Source organism: Pristiophorus japonicus, chromosome 9 (genome assembly GCF_044704955.1).
Source record: "Pristiophorus japonicus isolate sPriJap1 chromosome 9, sPriJap1.hap1, whole genome shotgun sequence".
Taxonomy (NCBI): Eukaryota; Metazoa; Chordata; class Chondrichthyes; family Pristiophoridae; genus Pristiophorus; species Pristiophorus japonicus.
This window is the reverse complement of record NC_091985.1, coordinates 125,235,729-125,260,418: the sequence shown is the minus strand read 5'-3', so window position 1 is coordinate 125,260,418 and position 24,690 is coordinate 125,235,729. Positions and strand designations below refer to the sequence as shown.

The 24,690-nt window shown below is 58.8% G+C and overlaps 1 protein-coding gene across 1 annotated transcript in view; it reads right to left on the bottom strand.

Moving 5' to 3' along the window:
• The window catches only part of LOC139273920 (filensin), a 54,689-nt gene that overhangs the window by 12,524 nt on the left and 17,475 nt on the right, over positions 1-24,690 (bottom strand). Inside the window, exons 3-5 of the mRNA XM_070890992.1 lie at positions 6,693-6,788; positions 2,516-2,605; positions 2,262-2,366 (exon numbers count right to left, since the gene is read on the bottom strand). Coding sequence (XP_070747093.1) covers positions 2,262-2,366; positions 2,516-2,605; positions 6,693-6,788 — 291 coding nt within the window. The remainder of the gene's footprint in view (positions 1-2,261; positions 2,367-2,515; positions 2,606-6,692; positions 6,789-24,690) is intronic.

The window sequence follows — 24,690 nt, the reverse complement described above, 5'->3', positions numbered from 1 at the left end:
GGTCTATCCCCAGAGTAGAGGCTGGTATAGTTTGAAAAAATGATTTTAAAATATTTCAATACTGCTGTGTAATCTTTTGAGACCGATGAACATTTTGCCAGTTTAATCAAAGCAGACAAGATATAGCGAATGTTCAGTTCTGAGTTACTTACACATATATCAGATGATATACGTGCACATGGAAGCAGATAGACAGGGACTTGAACTTGGGGAGACAGGGCACAATTTTGACATTTGCAGGTGACACAAAATTTGGAAATGTAGTAAACAGTGAGGAAAATAGACAGGCTGGTGGAATTGGTGGACACATGGCAGATTAAATTCAACTCAGAAAAGTGTGAGGTGATACATTTTGGTTGGAAGAATGAGGAAGGGCCATACATACTAAATTGTATAATTTTAAAGGGGTTTCAAGAACAGAGAGTTCTGGTGGTGCTTGTGTGCAAATCTTTGAAGGTGTCAGGAAAGATTAACACAGCAGATTGAGAGGTGATCTTATCAAAACGTATAAGATTATGAGGGGGCTTGACAAGGTGGATGCAGAGAGAATGTTTCCACTGATGGGGGAGACTCGAACTAGGGGGCATGATCTTAGAATAAGGGGCCGCCCATTTAAAACTGAGATGAGGAGAAATTTCTTTTCTCAGAGGGTTGTGGATCTGTGGAATTCGCTGCCTCAGAGAGCTGTGGAAGCTGGGACATTGAATAAATTTAAGACAGAGATAGACAGTTTCTTAACCAATAAGGGAATAAGGGGTTATGGGGAGCGGGCAGGAAAGTGGACCTGAGTCCATGATCGGATCAGTCAAGATCGTATTAAATAGCAGAGCAGGCTTGAGGGGCCGTATGGCCTACTCCTGCTCTTACTTCTTATGTTCTTATTATGTTCTTATTGTTAATGAAGGGCTATGGGGAAACAGCAGGGAGTGGGACTAACTGGATCGCTCATCGAAAGAGCCAGCACTGACTCGATGGGCTGAATGGCCTCCTTCTGTGCTGCACTATTCTATGTATCTATGATTCTACTTGTAATAAAGAGGAATTAAACAGGGATAAAAGTGACTGTCATTCCACAATACCGTACGTGGGTGCAATGTTGCGCAGCGCCATCTAATGCATGGTTTAAAAATACAACAGCATCTGTGTAGCAACAACAACAGTTTGCATTTACATAGCACCGTTAGTGTAGTAAAACGTCCCAAGGCATTTTGCAGGAGTGTTATCAAACAAATGTGACACCGAGCCACATTAGGAAATATTGGGGTAGAAATTGTGATCAGAGGCTTCCCACGGGTGGATGCCTCCGACTTGAAAAAATCTACGAATTTACCTGGTAGTCTGGGAGGTTTGTAGATTCGCACTCCTGGGCCTCTCCGGGTACCTGCGGGTGGAGGCCCACGTATACCATGGGCACATGCAGTTCGAAAGCGCCCCTGGGATCACGTGGGCCGGCCCAAGAAGGGGGAATCCTCCTTCATACTTATGGTGAGGTCCGTATGTATGGAATCACCATAAGTATGAATGGGGATCACTTAAAAAAATACATGAAATAAATAAATAAATAATGACATATTTAAAATTAATTAAAATGCTATTTAATTAAATATTTTAAACAAAAATGTAATTTAAAAAAATTGTATGTTTTAACGGGTCTAAAAATAAACTTACCTTATCTGACAGGGTTTTAAAATGAGTGATAAAATATTATTTTTCCACTTTTTAAAACTCTTACGCTTGCTTTTATGTTCTTATGTTCTTTTACTAGGTGTAAGAATTTAAAGGACATTCGTTTGGCAGAAGATGGGCAAAAAGCCTAACTCTCCGTCCGCAGAGGCCCTTTTCGAACGGATTCGTGCGATTTTGGCAAGTTACGGGTTTCAGCGCATGCACAGTGCATACCTAAACCTGGAACTATGGCTGAGTGCGCACCTCATACGTGCCCGTAGAGGCTGCAAATTCAGCACCATTAAGACAGGTTGGTCAAGGAGGTAGATTTTAAAGAGCGTCTTAAAGGGGGAGAGAAGGTATAGAGGTGGAGAGGTTTTGGGAGGTAATTCCAGGACTTACGGCCCAGGCAGTTGAAGGCACAGCTGCCAATGGTGGAGCGATGAAAATCAGGGGTTGGGGAAGACGCCAGCATTAGAGGAGCGCAGAGATCTCGGAGGATTGTAGGGCTCCACTCTGAATGTCCAGATTTGCATTTCATTAATAGCCTAGGTTTGCTGGAAAATCTGCCGGACCTGTTTTATACATTGACTGACCTCAATCTCTCTCTGGCTCTGTAACTGGCAGGGACCACTTTGGTGATCATCCAACTGACCCTTCATCAAAGACTCTCTCTTCTCAGCCAACAGTGCCTCTTCTTCCTATAACAAAAAGAACAACACTTTGCAGGAAAGCTGATGTCAAATTTGCTCCCATGCAATTTAATTCAAACCTGAAATTTTAAAAATGATAAATCCCAAAGAGACGAATGCCTCTCCATGGCTTTCTCCGTTCGGCTGTGCTGGATTACCTCATAGCTTAATGGGCCTGAAGACACATAAGTTGTGGGCTGTTGGGCGTGCTTTAGAACGTTCATGTAGCTCTGAATTTCTGCTAGATTCTGTGGAATGAGAACAGCAGAGAAAAGTGTCAGACAATAAAGCAATGATCATCTTACAGACTTATCCCCTGAAATTCCCAATTTCCCACTGCAGCAGCAACAACAACAACAACTTGTATTTATATAGCACCTTTAATGTGGTAAAATGTGCCATGACACTTCACAGGATGTTATCACACAAAATCTGACACTGAGCCACATAAGGAAATATTAGGGCAGGGCTCAGTCAATGAGGTAGGTTTCAAGGAGCGTCTTAAAGGAGGAAAGAGATGTAGAGTGGTGGAAAGGTTTAGAGAGGGAATTCCAGAGCATAGGGCATTGGCAGCTGAAGGCACGTCCGCCAATGGTGGAACAATTAAAGTTGGGGATGCTCAAGAGACCAGAATTAGAGTAGTGCAGATATCTCTGAGAGTTGTAGGGCAGGAGGAGATTACAGAGTTAAGGAGGAGTGTGGCCATGATGGGATTTGAAAACAAGTATGAGAGTTTTAAAATCGAGGGGCTGCTTAACCAGGAGTCAATGTAGGTCAGTGAGCACAGAGGTGATGGGTGAATGGGATTTGGTGCGAGTTAGGACATGGGTACCAGAGTTTTGGATAACCTCAAGTTTAAGGAGGGTAGAACCTGGGCATTGGAATAGTCAAGTCTAGAGGTAACAAAGGCATGAACGAATCCAGTAAGACTCTGCTGTTCTCCCATCAGAAATACAACACGGGAGACTGAAAGGATCCCTGTGGAATTTCCTGTTGTTTTTCTAAATAAGAACAAAATATGATTACATTTCCGAAAAGCTACAGTAATGAAATTAAAATGACTTTCAAATTAACAGTTAATCTGTTTCAATTATTTTGTTTTAATTTTATTCCATTATTTATTTTAGGTAGAATTGCATAGATTGTACAGCACAGAAACAAGCCATTCAGCACAACTAGTCTGTGCTGGTCTTTATTCTCGACACGAGTCTCCTCACATTCCATCTACCTCATCTCAGCCTTTCAGCCCATCTTTCTATTCCCTTTTCTCTCATATACTCATCTAGTTTCCCTTTGAAAGTGTCTAAGCGATTTGCCTCAGCCACTTCCATGTGGTGGAAAGTTCCACATTCTAACCACTGAATCAAGAAATGTCTCCTTATTTCCCTATTGGATTTAGGTATATTACCATTGTTTCACCCCACAAATAGCCCCTCTTTCCCCACAAACCCACACTGCCCTTCTCAGTCAGTGATCAGAATGGTCTCATTTGATGGGTGGCATCAATTTCACTATTTGTTTTGCCTCCCAATTAGAAAGTACATTTAAAAAAAGAAGACTTGCATTTCTATAGCGCCTTTCATGACCTCAGGACGTCCCAAAGTGCTTTACACCCAATTAAGTACTTTTGACGTGTAATCACAATTGTAACGTAGAAACTGTGGCAGCCAATTTGTGCACAGCAAGCTCCCACAAACAGCAATGTGCTAATGATCAGATAATCTGTTTTTGTGATGTTGATTGAGGGATAAATATTGGCCAGGACACCGGGGATAACTGCCCTGCTCTTTTTCGAAATAGTGCCGTGGGATCTTTTATATCCACCTGAGAGAGCAGGCGGGGCCTCAGTTCAACATCTCATCTGAAAGACGGCACCTCCAACAGTGCAGCGGAACCCTCAGCACTGCACTGGAGTGTCAGCCGAGATTTTTGTGCTCAAGTCCCTGGAGTGGGACTTTTAGTGATACAGAATGCAGCTGCACCACATTCTTGCTGCCCTCCTGGCAGGTTTTCCCTTCCCTTATTATTATAATGTTGCGAGTATCTAACATGGAATTATAACCCCCCCCCCCCCCCCCGCCCCCCTCCGGTTCTGTCCACTTTGAGTCAATAGCAAGGGATGGAGCATCTGCTGAATCAATGTAAGCTCTCTACTGTCAGATTCTATCATTGACATCTACTAAACACACACCACTTGCCTGATCTGGCACAAAATTTCAAGTTTCCATAATTATGCAGCTCAAGTCAATGTAAGCAGCATTTATTCTATCATTTGGGCAGAGTTTTAATTTAAAAAAAGAATGTTAGACAGGGAAGAAATACTTTGTAATGTAATTCCGCACAGAAATATTTTGAATTAGACCATGACTTAATTTTATCTGTGGCAGTCTCATTGCTGTTATGAATAAAGAATGTAATGGGAAAATATAAACTACCCATTTATATTGGGTTGGCGTAGATCATCAGCAATAATCTTTAGGAGTATGCTCCTCACAAGTTGTAAGTTGTAAGGTTCACCTTACTGGTGAAATTTAAATAAATATTTCACACTTGCTCATTTCAAATACCTTTTATTTGTTTATTTATGCAGTTGTCAAAAAAAGTCACAAATTCTGAATCAAGTGCAGCCTCAGACAAACATTTGAAAGATTTGTCATTGTATAACTATACAGAGCTTTTAATCTAAGTAAACCATAAGAACAACACAGAAGGAGGCAATTCGGCCCATCGAGTCTGCAATCCAGAGCAATCCAGTTAGTCCCGCTCCCCCGCTCTTTCCCCATATCCCTGAAAAACATTTTCATTCAAGTATTTATCCAATTCCCTTTTGAAGGCTACTATTGAATCTGTATCCAAAGCCTAACCACTCATTGCGTAAAAAATATTTCCTCATGTCACCTCTGGTTCTTTTGCCTATCACCTAGATCTGTGCTCTTTGGTTATCGACCCTTCAGCCATTTCTCTTTATTTACTCCATCTAAACCTGCCATGAATTTAAACACCTCTATCAAATCTCCTCAGTCTTCTCTGCTCTAAGGAACACAACCCCAGCTTCTCCAGGCTATCCGCATAACCCTCATCCCTGGAACCATTCTAGTAAATCTCTTCTGTACCCTCTCTAAAGCCTTCACGTCCTTCCTTAGTGTGGTGCCCAGAATGGGACACAATACCCCAACTGGGGCTGAATTAGTGTTTTATAAAGGTTTAGCATAGCTTGCTGACTTTTGTACTCGATGGGATCGAAATTCAGTATCGCCCCGTTTGGAGGCGGTAACCGAGGCGAGGCATGAAATCCTGCGCCCGGCGCGGAAGTCCCGGCCCAGCAGTGAAATTGAGGTTACTGCCCCCGGGAGGAAGTGGAGCGTAATGTCGTGCGCTCTATTTCCTCTCGGGAGTGGGAAGCGGGACTGGGGTGGTAAGTATGCAAATGTTGCAATGCTACGCGGTCTCTCTGCATAGCTCCAGCGCGAGCACATGGCCCTCCCCTTCTGTTAAAGGGGCAGGTACGCTGTGAGCTCTGCAGTGGGGCCAGGGGCATCCACTACTCCACTGGGGATGTGAGGTGCCGTGGTCGTAGCCAGCACAGCAGCGGAGTGCCTGGCTGCACCATCGCGCCACGGACCCCGCAGAAATACTGCAGGAAAGGTCGGCCGGGAGAAAAAAATGGCGCCGCGCATCTCCCTTTAATTTTCGACCGGCGAGCGGAGTGCAGCCCGATTTGCAACCTGCGAGGTGGGCGTTCACATCGCCCACGGCAGCCTCACGGGGCGCTGCCCAATTTCCGCCGTGGGGCAAAAACGGGCCGCTGCGGGATGAAAACAGGTTGCTGCGCACGGCGATGATGTCACCATCACCGGCGCAGTGACCCGGGGCGCTGGCGGTTTTGCACCTCCGCTAACTCATGCGCATTTCACCGGGGCCGGTAGTGACACCCCAGCGAAAACCCATTTGCACCCCATTAACGCCCCCCAGAGGCGCTAATAGCTGGTGCACAGGAGCCCAATTTTGCCCCCTTTACCTCTAAAATAAAGCCCAGGATCCCATAAGCTTTATTAACCTGTCCTGCCACTTTCAAAGGATTTGAGCACAAGCAACCCCAGGTCTCTCTCTTCTTGCACCCGCTTTAAAATTGTACCATTTAGCATGTATCGTCTCTCCTTATTCTTCCTACCAAAATGTCTATCACCTTACACTTCTCTGTGTTGAATTTCACCTGTCATGTTTCAGATCAAAAATAGCGAGCTGTATTTATCATTGAAATATGTGAGTTGATTACTTTGCTTACCAATACTGTCTGCAATCAATGATTGGCAGAAGTTGAATGCTTGAACATACCTTGGTGTTTCTCTCTTTAGTCGAGTTTATATCTTCCTGCAGGAATTGAGTGCGGATCTGGAGTTCCAAGTTCTTTAATAAAGCTTCATTTGCATTCTATGAAGAAGACACACTAACGTGACACACATATTGGATTTTCAAGGTTTTTCATTTTAGTGACCAGATGCCTTGCATTGACTGGCTATGAGATGTAATGCCTTCTCACACACAGAGCATCAGCACTATTATGATAGTTATTGGCTCTGAAATTAGCTATTTCCTGATCTCTAATGGGTAATATAATCCCCTCAAATCATCAGTACTGAATTGGAAGTGGTGTAAATGCCCACTTTAGGGATTGGTTTAATGCTGGTCCTGATTTGGTTACATGAGTCTGACCTTATCATCCTATTCTGTCTCTGAATCTTCTCCTCAAACACACAATGCTCATTGTCCCAGCTTTATTTCGTATTTTGTCACTACAGCCTATAATGTGAACTAGCGAAAAAAAAAACAGAATGCAAATAAGGGTACTGTATGGAATTGCTCCACTGAGCAAATCCAATATAATCCAATATAATTGGGCAATTGCACTAATCCAGCAGCTGGGAAACCTGGAAATCCGTTGCAAATAATCCCTGGCAATCGGGAAGATCAAGGGTCATGGAGGGGGTGGTGGGGAGTGCTTGGAGCGCGGCAAAGAGGAGGGAGGGAGAGATCGCGGGGGAGAGATCGAGGGGAGAGATCGGGGGGGAGAGATCGGGAGGAGAGATCACGGGGAGAGATCAGGGGGAGAGATCGCAGGGAGAGATCGGGGGGAGAGATGGAGGGGGCGAGATTGGGAGGGAGAGATGGAGGGGAGAGATCGGGGAGGGGGAGAGATTGTGGCGGAGAGATCGAGGGGAGAGATCGGGGAGTGGAGAGATCGGGGGGAGAGATCGGGGGGGAGAGATCAGGGGGAGCGGTCGTGGGGGGGAGATCGGGGGGGGAGAGATCGGGGGGGGGAGAGATCGGGGGGGAGAGATTGCGGGGAGAGATCGAGGGGGAGAGATTGGGGGTATAGATCGGGGGGAAAGATCGGGGGGGAGAGATCGGGGAGGAGAGATCGGAAGGAGAGATTGAAGGAAAGATCGGGGGGAGAGATCGGGAGAGAGATCGCAGGGAGAGATCGGGAGGAGAGATCGTGGGGAGAGATCGGGGGGGAGAGATCGGGGTGAGAGATCGGGAGGAGAGATCGGGGGGAGAGATCGGGAGGAGAGATCGGGGGGAGAGATCGGGGGGGAGAGATCGCGGGGACAGATCACGGGGAGAGATCGAGGGGAGAGGTCGTGGGGAGAGATCAGGGAAGAGATCGGGGGGAGAGATTGAAGGAGAGATCGGGGAGGAGCAGAGATCGGGGGAGAGATCGGGGGAGAGATTGCGGGGAGAGATCGAGGAGATCGCGGGGAGAGATCGCGGGGAGAGATTGGGGGGAAAGATTGAAGGAGAGATCGGGGGGAGAGATCAGGGGAGAGATCGCGGGGAGAGATCGCGGGGAGAGATCGCGGGGAGAGATCGGGGGGAGAGATCGAGGAGATCGTGGGGAGAAATCGGGGAGAGAGATGGGGGGAGAGATCGAGGGGAGAGATCGAGGGGAGAGATCGAGGGGGAGAGATCGCGGGGAGAGATCGGGGGAGAGATCGGGGTAGAGATCGGGGGGGAGAGATCGAGGGGGAGAGATCGAGGGGGAGAGATCGGGGGGTAGAGATCGGGGGGGAGAGATCGAGGGGGAGAGATCGAGGGGGAGAGATCGGGGGGGAGAGATCGAGGGGGAGAGATCGGGGGGAGAGATGGTGGGGGAGAAATCGTGGGGGAGAGATCGAGGGGGAGAAATCGGGGGGAGAGATCGAGGGGGAGAGATCGGGGGGAGAGATCGGGGGGAGAGATGGTGGGGGAGAAATCGTGGGGGAGAGATCGAGGGGGAGAGATCGGGGGGAAAGATCGGGGGGAGAGATCGCGGGGAGAGATTGAAGGAGAGATCGGGGGGGAGAGATTGAGGGGGAGAGATCGGGGGGAGAGATCGCGGGGAGAGATCGAGGGGAAGAGATCGGGGGGAGAGATGGGGGGGAGAGATTTGGGGAGGAGAGGTCGCGGGGAGAGATCGCGGGGAGAGATCGGGGGGAGAGATCGGGGGGGGAGAGATCGAGGAGATCGCGGGGAGAGATCGGGGGGAGAGATGGGGGGAGAGATCGCGGGGAGAGATCGAGGGGGAGAGATCGGGGGAGAGATTGAAGGAGAGATCAGGGGGAGAGATCAGGGGAGAGATTGAAGGAGAGATCGGGGGGAGAGATCAGGGGAGAGATCGGGGAGAGAGATGGGGGGAGAGATCGAGGGGCGAGATCGAGGGGAGAGATCGAGGGGGAGAGATCGCGGGGAGAGATCGAGGGGGAGAGATCGGGGGGAAAGATCGGGGTAGAGATCGGGGGGGGAGAGATCGAGGGGGAGAGATCGGGGGGGAGAGATCGAGGGGGAGAGATCGGGGGGGAGAGATCGGGGGGGAGAGATCGAGGGGGAGAGATCGGTGGGGGGAGAGATCGCGGGGAGAGATCGAGGGGGAGAGATCGAGGGGGAGAGATCGGGGGGAGAGATCGAGGGGGAGAGATCGCGGGGAGAGATTGAAGGAGAGATCGGGGGGGAGAGATTGAGGGGGAGAGATCGGGGGGAAAGATCGCGGGGAGAGATCGAGGGGAAGAGATCGGGGGGAAGAGATCGGGGGGAGAGATAGGGGGGAGAGATCGAGGGGGAGAGATCGGGGGGAGAGATAGGGGGGGAGAGATCGTGGGGAGAGGTCGCGGGGAGAGATCACGGGGAGAGATTGAGGGGAGAGATCGGGGAGGAGGCTAGATCGGGGGGAGAGATTGGGGGGAGAGATCGCGGGGAGAGATCGGGGGGAGAGATTGAAGGAGAGATCGGGGGGAGAGATCGGGGGAGAGATCGCGGGGAGAGTTCGGGGGAGAGATCGCGGCGAGAGATCGGGGGGAGGAATCGAGGAGATCGCGGGGAGAGATCGGGGGGAGAGATGGGGGGAGAGATCGCGGGGAGAGATCGAGGGGAGAGATCGAAGGGGAGAGATCGCGGGGAGAGATCGAGGGGGAGAGATCGGGGAGAGAGATCGGGGGAGAGATCGGGGGGGAGAGATCGAGGGGGAGAGATCGGGGGGGAGAGATCGGGGGGGAGAGATCGGGGGGGAGAGATCGCGGGGAGAGATCGAGGGAGAGAGATCGGGGTGAGAGATAGGGGGGGAGAGATTTGGGGGGGAGAGGTCGCGGGGAGAGATCGAGGGGAGAGATCGGGGGGAGAGATTGGGAGGAGAGATCGCGGGGAGAGATCGGGGGGGAGAGATCGCAGGGAGAGATCGGGGGCAGAGATCGAGGAGATTGCGGGGAGAGATCAGGGAGAGATCGGTGGGAGAGATCGCGGGGAGAGATCGGGGGGGAGATCGGGGCGGGGAGAAATCGGGGGGAGAGATTGGGGGGAGATCGGGGGGGGGAGATCGGGGGTGGAGATCGCAGGGTGAGATCGGGGGGGGAGAGATCGGGGGGAGAGATCGGAGGGAGAGATCGGGGGCGGAGATCGGGGGGGGGAGAGATCGGGGGGAGGGAGAGATTGAGGGGAGAGATCCGGGGGGAGAGATCGGGGGGGGAGAGGTCGGGGGAGGGACCGAGGGGAGAGATCGAGGGGAGAGATCGAGGGGAGAGATCAGGGGGAGAGATCGAGGAGATCGCGGGGAGAGATCGGGAGGAGGGATCGCGGGGTGAGATCGGGGGGAGAGATCGAGAAGATCGCGGGGAGAGATCGGGGGGAGAGAACGGGGGAGAGATCGGGGGAGAGATCGAGCAGAGAGATCGCGGGGGAGAGATCGAGGGGAGAGATCTGGGTGAGAGATCGAGGGGAGAGATTGGGGGGGAGAGATCGTCGGGGAGAGATCGGGGGGAGAGATCAGAGATCGTGGAGGGAGACATGCGGGGAGGAGAGATCGGGGGGGGAGAGATCGTGCGGGGGGGGGAAGAGATCGAGGGGAGAGATTGCGGGGAGTGATCGGGGGGAGAGATCAGGGGGGAGAGATCGCGGGGAGAGATCGAGGGGAGAGATCACGGGGAGAGATTGAAGGAGAGATCGGGGGGAGAGATCGCAGGGAGAGATCGGGGGAGAGATCGCGGCGAGAGATCGGGGGAGGGATCGAGGAGATCGCGGGGAGAGATCGGGGGGAGAGATGGGGGAAAGACCGCGGGGAGAGATCGAGGGGAGAGATCGAAGGGGAGAGATCGCGGGGAGAGATCGAAGGGGAGAGATAGGGGGGAGAGATCGGGGGAGAGATCGGGGGGGAGAGATCGAGGGGGAGAGATCGGGGGGGGAGAGATCGCGGGGAAGAGATCGAGGGGAAGAGATCGAGGGGAAGAGATCGGGGGGAGAGATTTGGGGGCAGAGATTTGGGGGGGAGAGGTCGCGGGAGAGAGCGCGGGGAGAGATCGAAGGGAGAGATCGAGGGGAGAGATTGGGAGGAGAGATCGCGGGGAGAGATCGGGGGGGAAAGATCGAGGGGAGAGATCGGGGGGAGAGATTGGGAGGAGAGATCGCGGGGAGAGATCGGGGGCAGAGATCGAGGAGATTGCGGGGAGAGATCGGGGAGAGATCGGTGGGAGAGATCGTGGGGGAGAGATCGGAGGGGGGGAGATCGCGGGGAGAGATCGGGGGGGAGATCGGGGCGGGGAGAAATCGGGGGGAGAGATTGGGGGGGAGATCGGGGGGCGGAGATCGGGGGGGGAGATCGCAGGGTGAGATCGGCGGGGGAGAGATCGCGGGGGGAGAGATCGGGGGGAGAGATCGGGGGGGAGATCAGGGGTGGGAGAGATCGGGGGGAGAGATCGAGGGGAGAGATCGAGGGGAGAGATCGAGGGGAGAGATTGCGGGGAGAGATCGGGCGGAGAGATCAGGGGGGAGAGATCGCGGGGAGAGATCGAGGGGAGAGATCACGGGGAGAGATTGAAGGAGAGATCGGGGGGAGAGATCGCAGGGAGAGATCGGGGGAGAGATCGCGGCGAGAGATCGGGGGAGGGATCGAGGAGATCGCGGGGAGAGATCGGGGGGAGAGATGGGGGAAAGATCGAGGGGAGAGATCGGGGGGAGAGATCGAAGGGGAGAGATCGCGGGGAGAGATCGAAGGGGAGAGATAGGGGGGAGAGATCGGGGGAGAGATCGGGGGGGAGAGATCGAGGGGGAGAGATCGGGGGGGGAGAGATCGCGGGGAGAGATCGAGGGGAAGAGATCGGGGGGAGAGATTTGGGGGGGAGAGATGGGGGGGAGAGATTTGGGGGGGAGAGGTCGCGGGAGAGAGCGCGGGGAGAGATCGAAGGGAGAGATCGAGGGGAGAGATTGGGAGGAGAGATCGCGGGGAGAGATCGGGGGGGAAAGATCGAGGGGAGAGATCGGGGGGAGAGATTGGGAGGAGAGATCGCGGGGAGAGATCGGGGGCAGAGATCGAGGAGATTGCGGGGAGAGATCGGGGAGAGATCGGTGGGAGAGATCGTGAGGGAGAGATCGGAGGGGGGGAGATCGCGGGGAGAGATCGGGGGGGAGATCGGGGCGGGGAGAAATCGGGGGGAGAGATTGGGGGGGAGATCGGGGGGGGAGATCGGGGGGGGAGATCGCAGGGTGAGATCGGCGGGGGAGAGATCGCGGGGGGAGAGATCGGGGGGAGAGATCGGGGGGGAGATCAGGGGTGGGAGAGATCGGGGGGAGAGATCGAGGGGAGAGATCGAGGGGAGAGATCGAGGGGAGAGATCGGGGGGTGGGAGAGATTGAGGGGAGAGGTCGGAGGGAGGGACCGAGGGGAAAGATCGAGGGGAGAGATCGAGGGGAGAGATCAGGGGGAGAGATCGAGGAGATCGCGGGGAGAGATCGGGGTGAGGGATCGGGGGGAGAGATCGGGAGGAGAGGTCGCGGGTAGAGATCGGGGGGAGAGATCGCGGGGAGAGATTGCGGGGAGAGATCGGGCGGAGAGATCGGGGGGAGAGATCGGGGGTGAGATTGGGGGGAGAGATCGTGGGGAGAGCTCGGGGGGGAGAGATCGCGGGGAGAGATCGGGGGGAGAGATCACGGGGAGAGATCAGGGGGGAGAGATCGCGGGGAGGGATCGGGGGGAAGAGATCGTGGGGTGAGATCGGGGAGAGAGATCGCTGGGAGTGATCGGGAGGAGAGATCGCGAGGAGAGATCGGGGGGAGAGATTGCGGAGAGAGATCGGGGGGAGAGATCGAGGAGATCGCGGAAAGAGATCGCGGGGAGAGATCGGGGGAAGAGATCGTGGGGGAGAGATCGGGTGTGGGAGATCACGGGGAGAGATCGGGGGGAGATCGGGGGATGGGGGGGAGAACGCAGGGAGAGATCGGGGAGGGAGAGATCGGGGGGGAGAAATTGGGGTGTGAGATCGGGGGGAGAGATCGAGCGGAGCGATCGGGGTGAGAGATCGCGGGGAGAGATCGTGGGGAGAGATCACGGGAAGAACTCGCGGGGAGAGATCTGAGGGTGAGATCGCGGGGCGAGATCGAGGGGAGAGATCAGGGGGAGAGATCGCAGGGAGAGATCGGGGGGAGAGATCGGGGGGAGAGATCGGGGGGAGAGATCGGGGGAAGAGATCAGGGGAGAGATCGGCGGAGAGATCGGTGGGGAGAGATCGGGGCAGAGATCGGTGGGGAGAAATCGGGGTAGAGATCGGGGGGGAGAGATCGGGGCAGAGATCGGGGGGGAGAGATCGGGGCAGAGATCGGGGGGGAGAGATCGGGGGGGAGAGATCGGTGGGGAGATCGGGGGGGCAGAGATCGGGGGGGAGAGATCGGGGGGGGGAGAGATCGGGGGGAGAGATCGGGAGGGGAGATCGCGGGGAGAGATCGGGGGGGCAGAGATCGGGGGGAGAGATCGGAGGGAGAGATCGGGGGGGGAGATCGGGGGCAGGAGAGATCGGGGGGAGAGATCGAGGGGAGAGATCGGGGGGCGGAAGATTGAGGGGCAAGATCCAGGGGAGAGATCTGGGGGGGGAGATCGGAGGGGGAGAGGTCGGGCGGAGGGACCGAGGGGAGAGATCGAGGGGCGAGATCGAGGAGAGATCACGGGGGAGAGATCGGGGGGAGAGATCGAGGGGAGAGATCTGGGGGAGAGATCGAGGGGAGAGATCGGAGGGAGAGATCGTGGGGGAGAGATCGGGTAGAGAGATCGTGGAGGGAGACATCCGGGGAGGAGAGATCGCGGGGGGTAGAGATTGTGGGGGGGGGGGGAGATCGGGGGGGTAGAGATTGCGGGAAGAGATCGGGGGGAGAGATCGGGCGGGGAGAGATCAGGAGTGGGAGAGATTGGGGGGGAGAGATCGGGGGCAGAGATTGTGGGGCAGAAATTGGGGGGGAGAGATCAGGGGGAGAGATCGGGGGGAGAGATCAGGGGGAGAGATCGGGGGAGAGCTCACGGGGAGAGATCGGGGGGAGAGATCACGGGAAGAAATTGGGGTGTGAGATCGGGGGGAGAGATCGAGCGGAGCGATCGGGGTGAGAGATCGCGGGGAGAGATCGGGGGAGAGATCACGGGGATAGCTCGCCGGGAGAGATCTGGTTGAGAGATCGCGGGGCGAGATCGGGGGGAGAGATCGGGGGGAGAGATCGTGGGGAGAGATCGGGGGGAGAGATCGGGGGGAGAGATCGGGGGGAGAGATCGGGGGGAGAGATTGGGGGGAGAGATCGGGGGGAGAGATCGCGGGGAGAGATCGCGGGGGAGAGATCGGGGGGAGAGATCGGGGGGAGAGATCGGGGGGAGAGATCGGTGGGGAGAGATCGGGGGGAGAGATTGAGGGGGAGAGATCGGGGGGAGAGATCGGGGGGGAGAGATCGGGGGGAGAGATTGAGGGGGAGAGATCACGGGGAGAAATTGGGGTGTGAGATCGGGGGGAGAGATCGAGCGGAGCGATCGGGGTGAGAGATCGCGGGGAGAGATCGGGGGAGAGATCACGGGGATAGCTCGCCGGGAGAGATCTGGTTGAGAGATCGCGGGGCGAGATCGGGGGGAGAGATCGGGGGGAGAGATCGTGGGGAGAGATCGGGGGGAGAGATCGGGGGGAGAGATTGGGGGGAGAGATCGCGGGGAGAAATCGCGGGGAGAGATCGCGGGGGAGAGATCGGGGGGGAGAGATCGGGGGGACAGATCGGGGGGAGAGATCGGGGGGGAGAGATCGGGGGGAGAGATTGAGGGGGAGAGATCACGGGGAGAAATTGGGGTGTGAGATCGGGGGGAGAGATCGAGCGGAGCGATCGGGGTGAGAGATCGCGGGGAGAGATCGGGGGAGAGATCACGGGGATAGCTCGCCGGGAGAGATCTGGTTGAGAGATCGCGGGGAGAGATCGGGGGGAGAGATCGTGGGGAGAGATCGCGGAGGAGATCGGGGGGAGAGATCGGGGGGAGAGATCGCGAGGAGAGATCGGGGTTAGAAATCGCGAAGAGATATCGAGGGGAGAGATCGAGGGGAGAGATCGGGGGAGAGATCGGGGGGAGAGATCGCGGGCAGAGATCGGGGGGAGAGATTGCTGGGAGTGATCGGGAGGAGAGATCGCGGGGAGAGATCGCGGGGACAGATCGGGGGGGAGAGATCGGGGGGAGAGATCGGGGGGGAGAGATCGGGGGGAGAGATCGGGGGGGAGAGATCGGGGTGGGAGAGATCGGGGGGAGAAATCGCGGGGAGAGATCGGGGGGGAGAGATCGGGGGGGGAGAGATCGGGGGGAGAGATTGAGGGGGAGAGATCACGGGGAGAAATTGGGGTGAGAGATCGCGGGGAGAGATCGTGGGGAGAGATCACGGGGAGAACTCGCGGGGAGAGATCTGAGGGTGAGATCGCGGGGCGAGATCGAGGGGAGAGATCAGGGGGAGAGATCGCAGGGAGAGATCGGGGGGAGAGATCGGGGGGAGAGATCGGGGGGAGAGATCGGGGGAAGAGATCAGGGGAGAGATCGGCGGAGAGATCGGTGGGGAGAGATCGGGGCAGAGATCGGTGGGGAGAGATCGGAGTAGAGATCGGGGGGGAGAGATCGGGGCAGAGATCGGGGGGGGAGAGATCGGGGCAGAGATCGGGGGGGAGAGATCGGGGGGGAGAGATCGGTGGGGAGATCGGGGGGGCAGAGATCGGGGGGGAGAGATCGGGGGGGGGAGAGATCGGGGGGAGAGATCGGGAGGGGAGATCGCGGGGAGAGATCGGGGGGGCAGAGATCGGGGGGAGAGATCGGAGGGAGAGATCGGGGGGGGAGATCGGGGGCAGGAGAGATCGGGGGGAGAGATCGAGGGGAGAGATCGGGGGGCGGAAGATTGAGGGGCAAGATCCAGGGGAGAGATCTGGGGGGGGAGATCGGAGGGGGAGAGGTCGGGCGGAGGGACCGAGGGGAGAGATCGAGGGGCGAGATCGAGGAGAGATCACGGGGGAGAGGTCGGGGGGAGAGATCGAGGGGAGAGATCTGGGGGAGAGATCGAGGGGAGAGATCGGAGGGAGAGATCGTGGGGGAGAGATCGGGTAGAGAGATCGTGGAGGGAGACATCCGGGGAGGAGAGATCGCGGGGGGTAGAGATTGTGGGGGGGGGGGGAGATCGGGGGGGTAGAGATTGCGGGAAGAGATCGGGGGGAGAGATCGGGCGGGGAGAGATCAGGAGTGGGAGAGATTGGGGGGGAGAGATCGGGGGCAGAGATTGTGGGGCAGAAATTGGGGGGGAGAGATCAGGGGGAGAGATCGTGGGGAGAGATCAGGGGGAGAGATCAGGGGGAGAGCTCACGGGGAGAGATCGGGGGGAGAGATCACGGGAAGAAATTGGGGTGTGAGATCGGGGGGAGAGATCGAGCGGAGCGATCGGGGTGAGAGATCGCGGGGAGAGATCGGGGGAGAGATCACGGGGATAGCTCGCCGGGAGAGATCTGGTTGAGAGATCGCGGGGCGAGATCGGGGGGAGAGATCGGGGGGAGAGATCGTGGGGAGAGATCGGGGGGAGAGATCGGGGGGAGAGATCGGGGGGAGAGATCGGGGGGAGAGATTGGGGGGAGAGATCGGGGGAGAGATAGCGGGGAGAGATCGCGGGGGAGAGATCGGGGGGAGAGATCGGGGGGAGAGATCGGGGGGAGAGATCGGTGGGGAGAGATCGGGGGGAGAGATTGAGGGGGAGAGATCGGGGGGAGAGATCGGGGGGAGAGATCGGGGGGAGAGATTGAGGGGGAGAGATCACGGGGAGAAATTGGGGTGTGAGATCGGGGGGAGAGATCGAGCGGAGCGATCGGGGTGAGAGATCGCGGGGAGAGATCGGGGGAGAGATCACGGGGATAGCTCGCCGGGAGAGATCTGGTTGAGAGATCGCGGGGCGAGATCGGGGGGAGAGATCGGGGGGAGAGATCGTGGGGAGAGATCGGGGGGAGAGATCGGGGGGAGAGATCGGGGGGAGAGATTGGGGGGAGAGATCGCGGGGAGAAATCGCGGGGAGAGATCGCGGGGGAGAGATCGGGGGGAGAGATCGGGGGGACAGATCGGGGGGAGAGATCGGGGGGGAGAGATCGGGGGGAGAGATTGAGGGGGAGAGATCACGGGGAGAAATTGGGGTGTGAGATCGGGGGGAGAGATCGAGCGGAGCGATCGGGGTGAGAGATCGCGGGGAGAGATCGGGGGAGAGATCACGGGGATAGCTCGCCGGGAGAGATCTGGTTGAGAGATCGCGGGGAGAGATCGGGGGGAGAGATCGTGGGGAGAGATCGCGGAGGAGATCGGGGGGAGAGATCGGGGGGAGAGATCGCGAGGAGAGATCGGGGTTAGAAATCGCGAAGAGATATCGAGGGGAGAGATCGAGGGGAGAGATCGGGGGAGAGATCGGGGGGAGAGATCGCGGGCAGAGATCGGGGGGAGAGATTGCTGGGAGTGATCGGGAGGAGAGATCGCGGGGAGAGATCGCGGGGACAGATCGGGGGGGAGAGATCGGGGGGAGAGATCGTGGGGGAGAGATCGGGGGGAGAGATCGGGGGGGAGAGATCGGGGTGGGAGAGATCGGGGGGAGAAATCGCGGGGAGAGATCGGGGGGGAGAGATCGGGGGGGAGAGATCGGGGGGAGAAATCGCGGGGAGAAATCGGGGGGGAGAGATCGGGGGGGGAGAGATCGGGGGGAGAAATCGCGGGGAGAGATCGGGGGGAGAGATCAGGGGGGAGAGATCGGGGGGAGAGATCGCGGGGAGAGATCGGGGTGAGAAATCGCGAGGAGAGATCGAGGGGAGAGATCGAGGGGAGAGATCAGGGGGAGAGATCGCGGGCAGAGATCGGGGGGAGAGATTGCTGGGAGTGATCGGGAGGAGAGATCGCGGGGAGAGATCGGGGGGAGAGATCGGGGGGACAGATCGAGGAGATCGCGGGGAGAGATGTGGGGGAGAGATTGGAGGGAGAGATCGTGGGGGAGAGATCGGAGGGGGGGGAGATCGCGGGGAGGAGATCGGGGGGTGGGAGATCGCGGGGAGAGATCGGGGGGGGAGAGATCGGGGGGAGAAATCGGAGGGGGGAGATCTGGGGGGGGATTGGGGGGGAAGATCGCGGGGAGAGATCGGTGGGGGAGAGATCAGGGGGAGAGATCGGAGGGAGAGATCGGGGGGGGAGATCGGGGGGGGAGATCGGTGGGGGGGAAGAGATCGGGGGGAGAGATCGAGGGGAGAGATCGGGGTGGGTAGAGATTGAGGGGAAAGATCACGGGCAGAGCTCGCGGGGAGAGATCGGGGGGAGAGATCGAGCGGAGCGATCAGGGTGAGAGATCGCGGGGAGAGATCGGGGTTGAGAGATCACGGGGAGAGCTCGCGGGGAGAGATCTGGGGGAGAGATCGCGGGGTGAGATCGAGGGGAGAGATCGGGGGGAATGATCGGGTGGTAGAGATCGCGGGCAGAGATCGAGGGGAGAGTTCGAGGGGGAGAGATCGCGGGGAGAGATCGAGGGGGAGAGATCGCGGGGAGAGATCGAGCAGAGCGATCGGGGGGAGAGATCGGGCAGAGAGATCGAGGGGAAGAGATTGTGGGGGAGAGATCGGCGGGGAGAGATCGGGGGGGGAGACATCCGGGGAGGAGAGATCGCGGGGGGTAGAGATTGTGGGGGGGGGGGGAGATCGGGGGGGTAGAGATTGCGGGAAGAGATCGGGGGGAGAGATCGGGCGGGGAGAGATCAGGAGTGGGAGAGATTGGGGGGGAGAGATCGGGGGCAGAGATTGTGGGGCAGAAATTGGGGGGGAGAGATCAGGGGGAGAGATCGTGGGGAGAGATCAGGGGGAGAGATCAGGGGGAGAGCTCACGGGGAGAGATCGGGGGGAGAGATCACGGGAAGAAATTGGGGTGTGAGATCGGGGGGAGAGATCGAGCGGAGCGATCGGGGTGAGAGATCGCGGGGAGAGATCGGGGGAGAGATCACGGGGATAGCTCGCCGGGAGAGATCTGGTTGAGAGATCGCGGGGCGAGATCGGGGGGAGAGATCGGGGGGAGAGATCGTGGGGAGAGATCGGGGGGAGAGATCGGGGGGAGAGATCGGGGGGAGAGATCGGGGGGAGAGATTGGGGGGAGAGATCGGGGGGAGAGATAGCGGGGAGAGATCGCGGGGGAGAGATCGGGGGGAGAGATCGGGGGGAGAGATCGGGGGGAGAGATCGGTGGGGAGAGATCGGGGGGAGAGATTGAGGGGGAGAGATCGGGGGGAGAGATCGGGGGGAGAGATCGGGGGGAGAGATTGAGGGGGAGAGATCACGGGGAGAAATTGGGGTGTGAGATCGGGGGGAGAGATCGAGCGGAGCGATCGGGGTGAGAGATCGCGGGGAGAGATCGGGGGAGAGATCACGGGGATAGCTCGCCGGGAGAGATCTGGTTGAGAGATCGCGGGGCGAGATCGGGGGGAGAGATCGGGGGGAGAGATCGTGGGGAGAGATCGGGGGGAGAGATCGGGGGGAGAGATCGGGGGGAGAGATTGGGGGGAGAGATCGCGGGGAGAAATCGCGGGGAGAGATCGCGGGGGAGAGATCGGGGGGAGAGATCGGGGGGACAGATCGGGGGGAGAGATCGGGGGGGAGAGATCGGGGGGAGAGATTGAGGGGGAGAGATCACGGGGAGAAATTGGGGTGTGAGATCGGGGGGAGAGATAGAGCGGAGCGATCGGGGTGAGAGATCGCGGGGAGAGATCGGGGGAGAGATCACGGGGATAGCTCGCCGGGAGAGATCTGGTTGAGAGATCGCGGGGAGAGATCGGGGGGAGAGATCGTGGGGAGAGATCGCGGAGGAGATCGGGGGGAGAGATCGGGGGGAGAGATCGCGAGGAGAGATCGGGGTTAGAAATCGCGAAGAGATATCGAGGGGAGAGATCGAGGGGAGAGATCGGGGGAGAGATCGGGGGGAGAGATCGCGGGCAGAGATCGGGGGGAGAGATTGCTGGGAGTGATCGGGAGGAGAGATCGCGGGGAGAGATCGCGGGGACAGATCGGGGGGGAGAGATCGGGGGGAGAGATCGTGGGGGAGAGATCGGGGGGAGAGATCGGGGGGGAGAGATCGGGGTGGGAGAGATCGGGGGGAGAAATCGCGGGGAGAGATCGGGGGGGAGAGATCGGGGGGGAGAGATCGGGGGGAGAAATCGCGGGGAGAAATCGGGGGGGAGAGATCGGGGGGGGAGAGATCGGGGGGAGAAATCGCGGGGAGAGATCGGGGGGAGAGATCAGGGGGGAGAGATCGGGGGGAGAGATCGCGGGGAGAGATCGGGGTGAGAAATCGCGAGGAGAGATCGAGGGGAGAGATCGAGGGGAGAGATCAGGGGGAGAGATCGCGGGCAGAGATCGGGGGGAGAGATTGCTGGGAGTGATCGGGAGGAGAGATCGCGGGGAGAGATCGGGGGGAGAGATCGGGGGGACAGATCGAGGAGATCGCGGGGAGAGATGTGGGGGAGAGATTGGAGGGAGAGATCGTGGGGGAGAGATCGGAGGGGGGGGAGATCGCGGGGAGGAGATCGGGGGGTGGGAGATCGCGGGGAGAGATCGGGGGGGGAGAGATCGGGGGGAGAAATCGGAGGGGGGAGATCTGGGGGGGGATTGGGGGGGAAGATCGCGGGGAGAGATCGGTGGGGGAGAGATCAGGGGGAGAGATCGGAGGGAGAGATCGGGGGGGGAGATCGGGGGGGGAGATCGGTGGGGGGGAAGAGATCGGGGGGAGAGATCGAGGGGAGAGATCGGGGTGGGTAGAGATTGAGGGGAAAGATCACGGGCAGAGCTCGCGGGGAGAGATCGGGGGGAGAGATCGAGCGGAGCGATCAGGGTGAGAGATCGCGGGGAGAGATCGGGGTTGAGAGATCACGGGGAGAGCTCGCGGGGAGAGATCTGGGGGAGAGATCGCGGGGTGAGATCGAGGGGAGAGATCGGGGGGAATGATCGGGTGGTAGAGATCGCGGGCAGAGATCGAGGGGAGAGTTCGAGGGGGAGAGATCGCGGGGAGAGATCGAGGGGGAGAGATCGCGGGGAGAGATCGAGCAGAGCGATCGGGGGGAGAGATCGGGCAGAGAGATCGAGGGGAAGAGATTGTGGGGGAGAGATCGGCGGGGAGAGATCGGGGGGGGAGAAATTGTGGGGAAGAGATCGGGGGGGAGGGATTGTGGGGGAGAGATCGGGGGAGAAATTGTGGGGGTGAAATCGGGGGGAGCGATCGGGGGGAGAGATCGCGGGGAGAGAGATTGTGGGGGAGAGATCGGGGGGAGAGATTGTGGGGGAGAGATCGGGGGGAGCGATCGGGGGGAGAGATCGCGGGGAGAGAGATTGTGGGGGAGAGATCGGGGAGGGGGAGAGATCGGCGGGGGAGATCGGGGGGGAGAGATTGTGGGGGAGAGATCGGGGAGGGGGAGAGGTCGCGGGGAGAGATCGGGAAGAGATCGGGGATAAGATCGAGGGGAGAGATCGCGGGGAGAGATCGGGGGGAGAGATCGGGGGAGAGCTTGCGGGGAGAGATCGGGGGGAGAGATCGAGGGGAGAGATCGGGGGGTAGAGATCGGGGGAGAGATCGGGGGGAGAGATCGAGGGGAGAGATCGGGGGGAGAGATCGGGGGGAGAGATCGAGGGGAGAGATCGGGTGGAGTGATCGGGGGGTAGAGATCGTGGGAGAGATCGAGGGGGAGAGATCGGAGGGAGAGATCGAGGGGAGAGATCGGGGGGAGTGATCGGGGGGTAGAGATCGCGGGCAGAGATCGAGGGGAGTGATCGGGGGGGATAGATTGGGGGGAGAGATCGGGGGGAGAGATCGAGGGGGAGAGATCGCGGGGAGAGATCGGGGGGAGAGATTGGGGGAGAGATCACGGTGAGAGATCGAGGGGGGAGATCGGGGGGGAGAGATCGGGGGGAGAGATCGGGGGATAGATCGGGGGGTGAGATCGGGGGGAGAGATAGAGGGGAGAGATCGGGGGGGAGTGATCGGGGGGAGAGATCGCGGGGAGAGATTGGGGGGAGAGATCGGGGGGAGAGATCGGGAGGTGAGATCGCGGGAAGAGATCGGGGGGGGCAGAGATCGGGGGGAGAGATCGGGGAGAGAGATCGGGGGCAGGAGAGATTAGGGGGAGAGATTGAGGGGAGAGATCGGGGGGCGGAAGATTGAGGGGCGAGATCCAGGGGAGAGATCTGGGGGGGGGGAGATCGGAGGGGGAGAGGTCGGGTGGAGGGACCGAGGGGAGAGATCGAGGAGCGAGATCGGGGGTAGAGATCGAGGAGAGAGATCGTGGGGGAGAGATCCGGGGGAGAGATCGAGGGGAGAGATCTGGGGGAGAGATCGAGGGGAGAGATCGGGGGGAGAGATCGTGGGGGAGAGATCGGGTAGAGAGATCGTGGAGGGAGACATCCGAGGAGGAGAGATCGCAGCGGGTAGAGATTGGGTGGGGGGGAGATCGGTGGGGGGGAGAGATCGAGGGGAGAGATTGCAGGAAGAGATCGGGGGGAGAGATCAGGCGGGGAGAGATCAGGGGGGGGGGGAGAGATTGGGGGGCAGAGATCGGGGGCAGAGATTGTGGGGCAGAAATTGGGGGGAGAGATCAGGGGAGAGATCGGGGGGAGAGATCGGGGGGAGAGATCGGGGGGAGAGATCACGAGCAGAGCTCACGGGGAGAGATCGGGGGGAGAGATCACGGGGAGAAATTGGGGTGTGAGATCGGGGGGAGAGATCGAGCGGAGCGATCGGGGTGAGAGATCACGGGGAGAGATCGGGGGAGAGATCACGGGGAGAGCTCACCGGGAGAGATCTGGGTGAGAGATCGCGGGGCGAGATCGAGGGGAGAGATCGCGGGGAGAGATCGCGGGGAGAGATCGCGGGGAGAGATCGGGGGGAGAGATCGGGGGGGAGAGATTGGGGGGGAGAGATCGGGGGGGAGAGATTGTGGGGGAGAGATCGGGGGGAGCGATCGGGGGGAGAGATCGCGGGGAGAGAGATTGTGGGGGAGAGATCGGGGAGGGGGAGAGATCGGCGGGGGAGATCTGGGGGGAGAGATTGTGGGGGAGAGATCGGGGAGGGGGAGAGGTCGCGGGGAGAGATCGGGAAGAGATCGGGGATAAGATCGAGGGGAGAGATCGCGGGGAGAGATCGGGGGGAGAGATCGGGGGAGAGCTTGCGGGGAGAGATCGGGGGTAGAAATCGAGGGGAGAGATCGGGGGGTAGAGATCGGGGGAGAGATCGGGGGGAGAGATCGAGGGGAGAGATCGGGGGGAGAGATCGGGGGGAGAGATCGAGGGGAGAGATCGGGTGGAGTGATCGGGGGGTAGAGATCGTGGGAGAGATCGAGGGGGAGAGATCGGAGGGAGAGATCGAGGGGAGAGATCGGGGGGAGTGATCGGGGGGTAGAGATCGCGGGCAGAGATCGAGGGGAGTGATCGGGGGGGATAGATTGGGGGGAGAGATCGGGGGGAGAGATCGAGGGGGAGAGATCGCGGGGAGAGATCGGGGGGAGAGATCGGGGGAGAGATCATGGTGAGAGATCGAGGGGGGAGATCGGGGGGGAGAGATCGGGGGAGAGATCGGGGGATAGATCGGGGGGTGAGATCGGGGGGAGAGATAGAGGGGAGAGATCGGGGGGGAGTGATCGGGGGGAGAGATCGCGGGGAGAGATCGGGGGGAGAGATCGGGGGGAGAGATCGGGAGGGTGAGCTCGCGGGAAGAGATCGGGGGGGGCAGAGATCGGGGGGAGAGATCGGGGGGGAGAGATCGGGGGCAGGAGAGATCGGGGGGAGAGATTGAGGGGAGAGATCGGGGGGCGGAAGATTGAGGGGCGAGATCCGGGGAGAGATCTGGGGGGGGAGATCGGGAGGGGGAGGTCGGGCGGAGGGACCGAGGGGAGAGATCGAGGAGCGAGATCGGGGGTAGAGATCGAGGAGAGAGATCGTGGGGGAGAGATCGGGGGGAGAGATCCGAGGGAGAGATCTGGGGGAGAGATCGAGGGGAGAGATCGGGGAGAGAAGATCGTGGGGGAGAGATCGGGTAGATGTGGAGGGAGACATCCGAGGAGGAGAGATCGCGGGGGGTAGAGATTGGGTGGGGAGAGATCGGTGGGGGGAGAGATCGAGGGGAGAGATATGCGGGAAGAGATCGGGGGGAGAGATCAGGCGGGGAGAGATCGGGGGGGGAGAGATTGGGAGGAGAGATCGGGGGCAGAGATTGTGGGGCAGAAATTGGGGGGAGAAATCAGGGGAGAGATCGGGGGGAGAGATCGGGGGAGAGATCGGGGGGAGAGATCACGAGCAGAGCTCACGGGGAGATCGGGGGGAGAGATCACGGGGAGAAAATGGGGTGTGAGATCGGGTGGAGAGATCGAGCGGAGCGATCGGGGTGAGAGATCACGGGGAGAGATCGGGGGAGAGATCACGGGGAGAGCTCACCGGGAGAGATCTGGGTGAGAGATGCGGGCGAGATCGAGGGAGAGATCGAGGGGAGAGATCGCGGGGAGAGATCGCGGTCG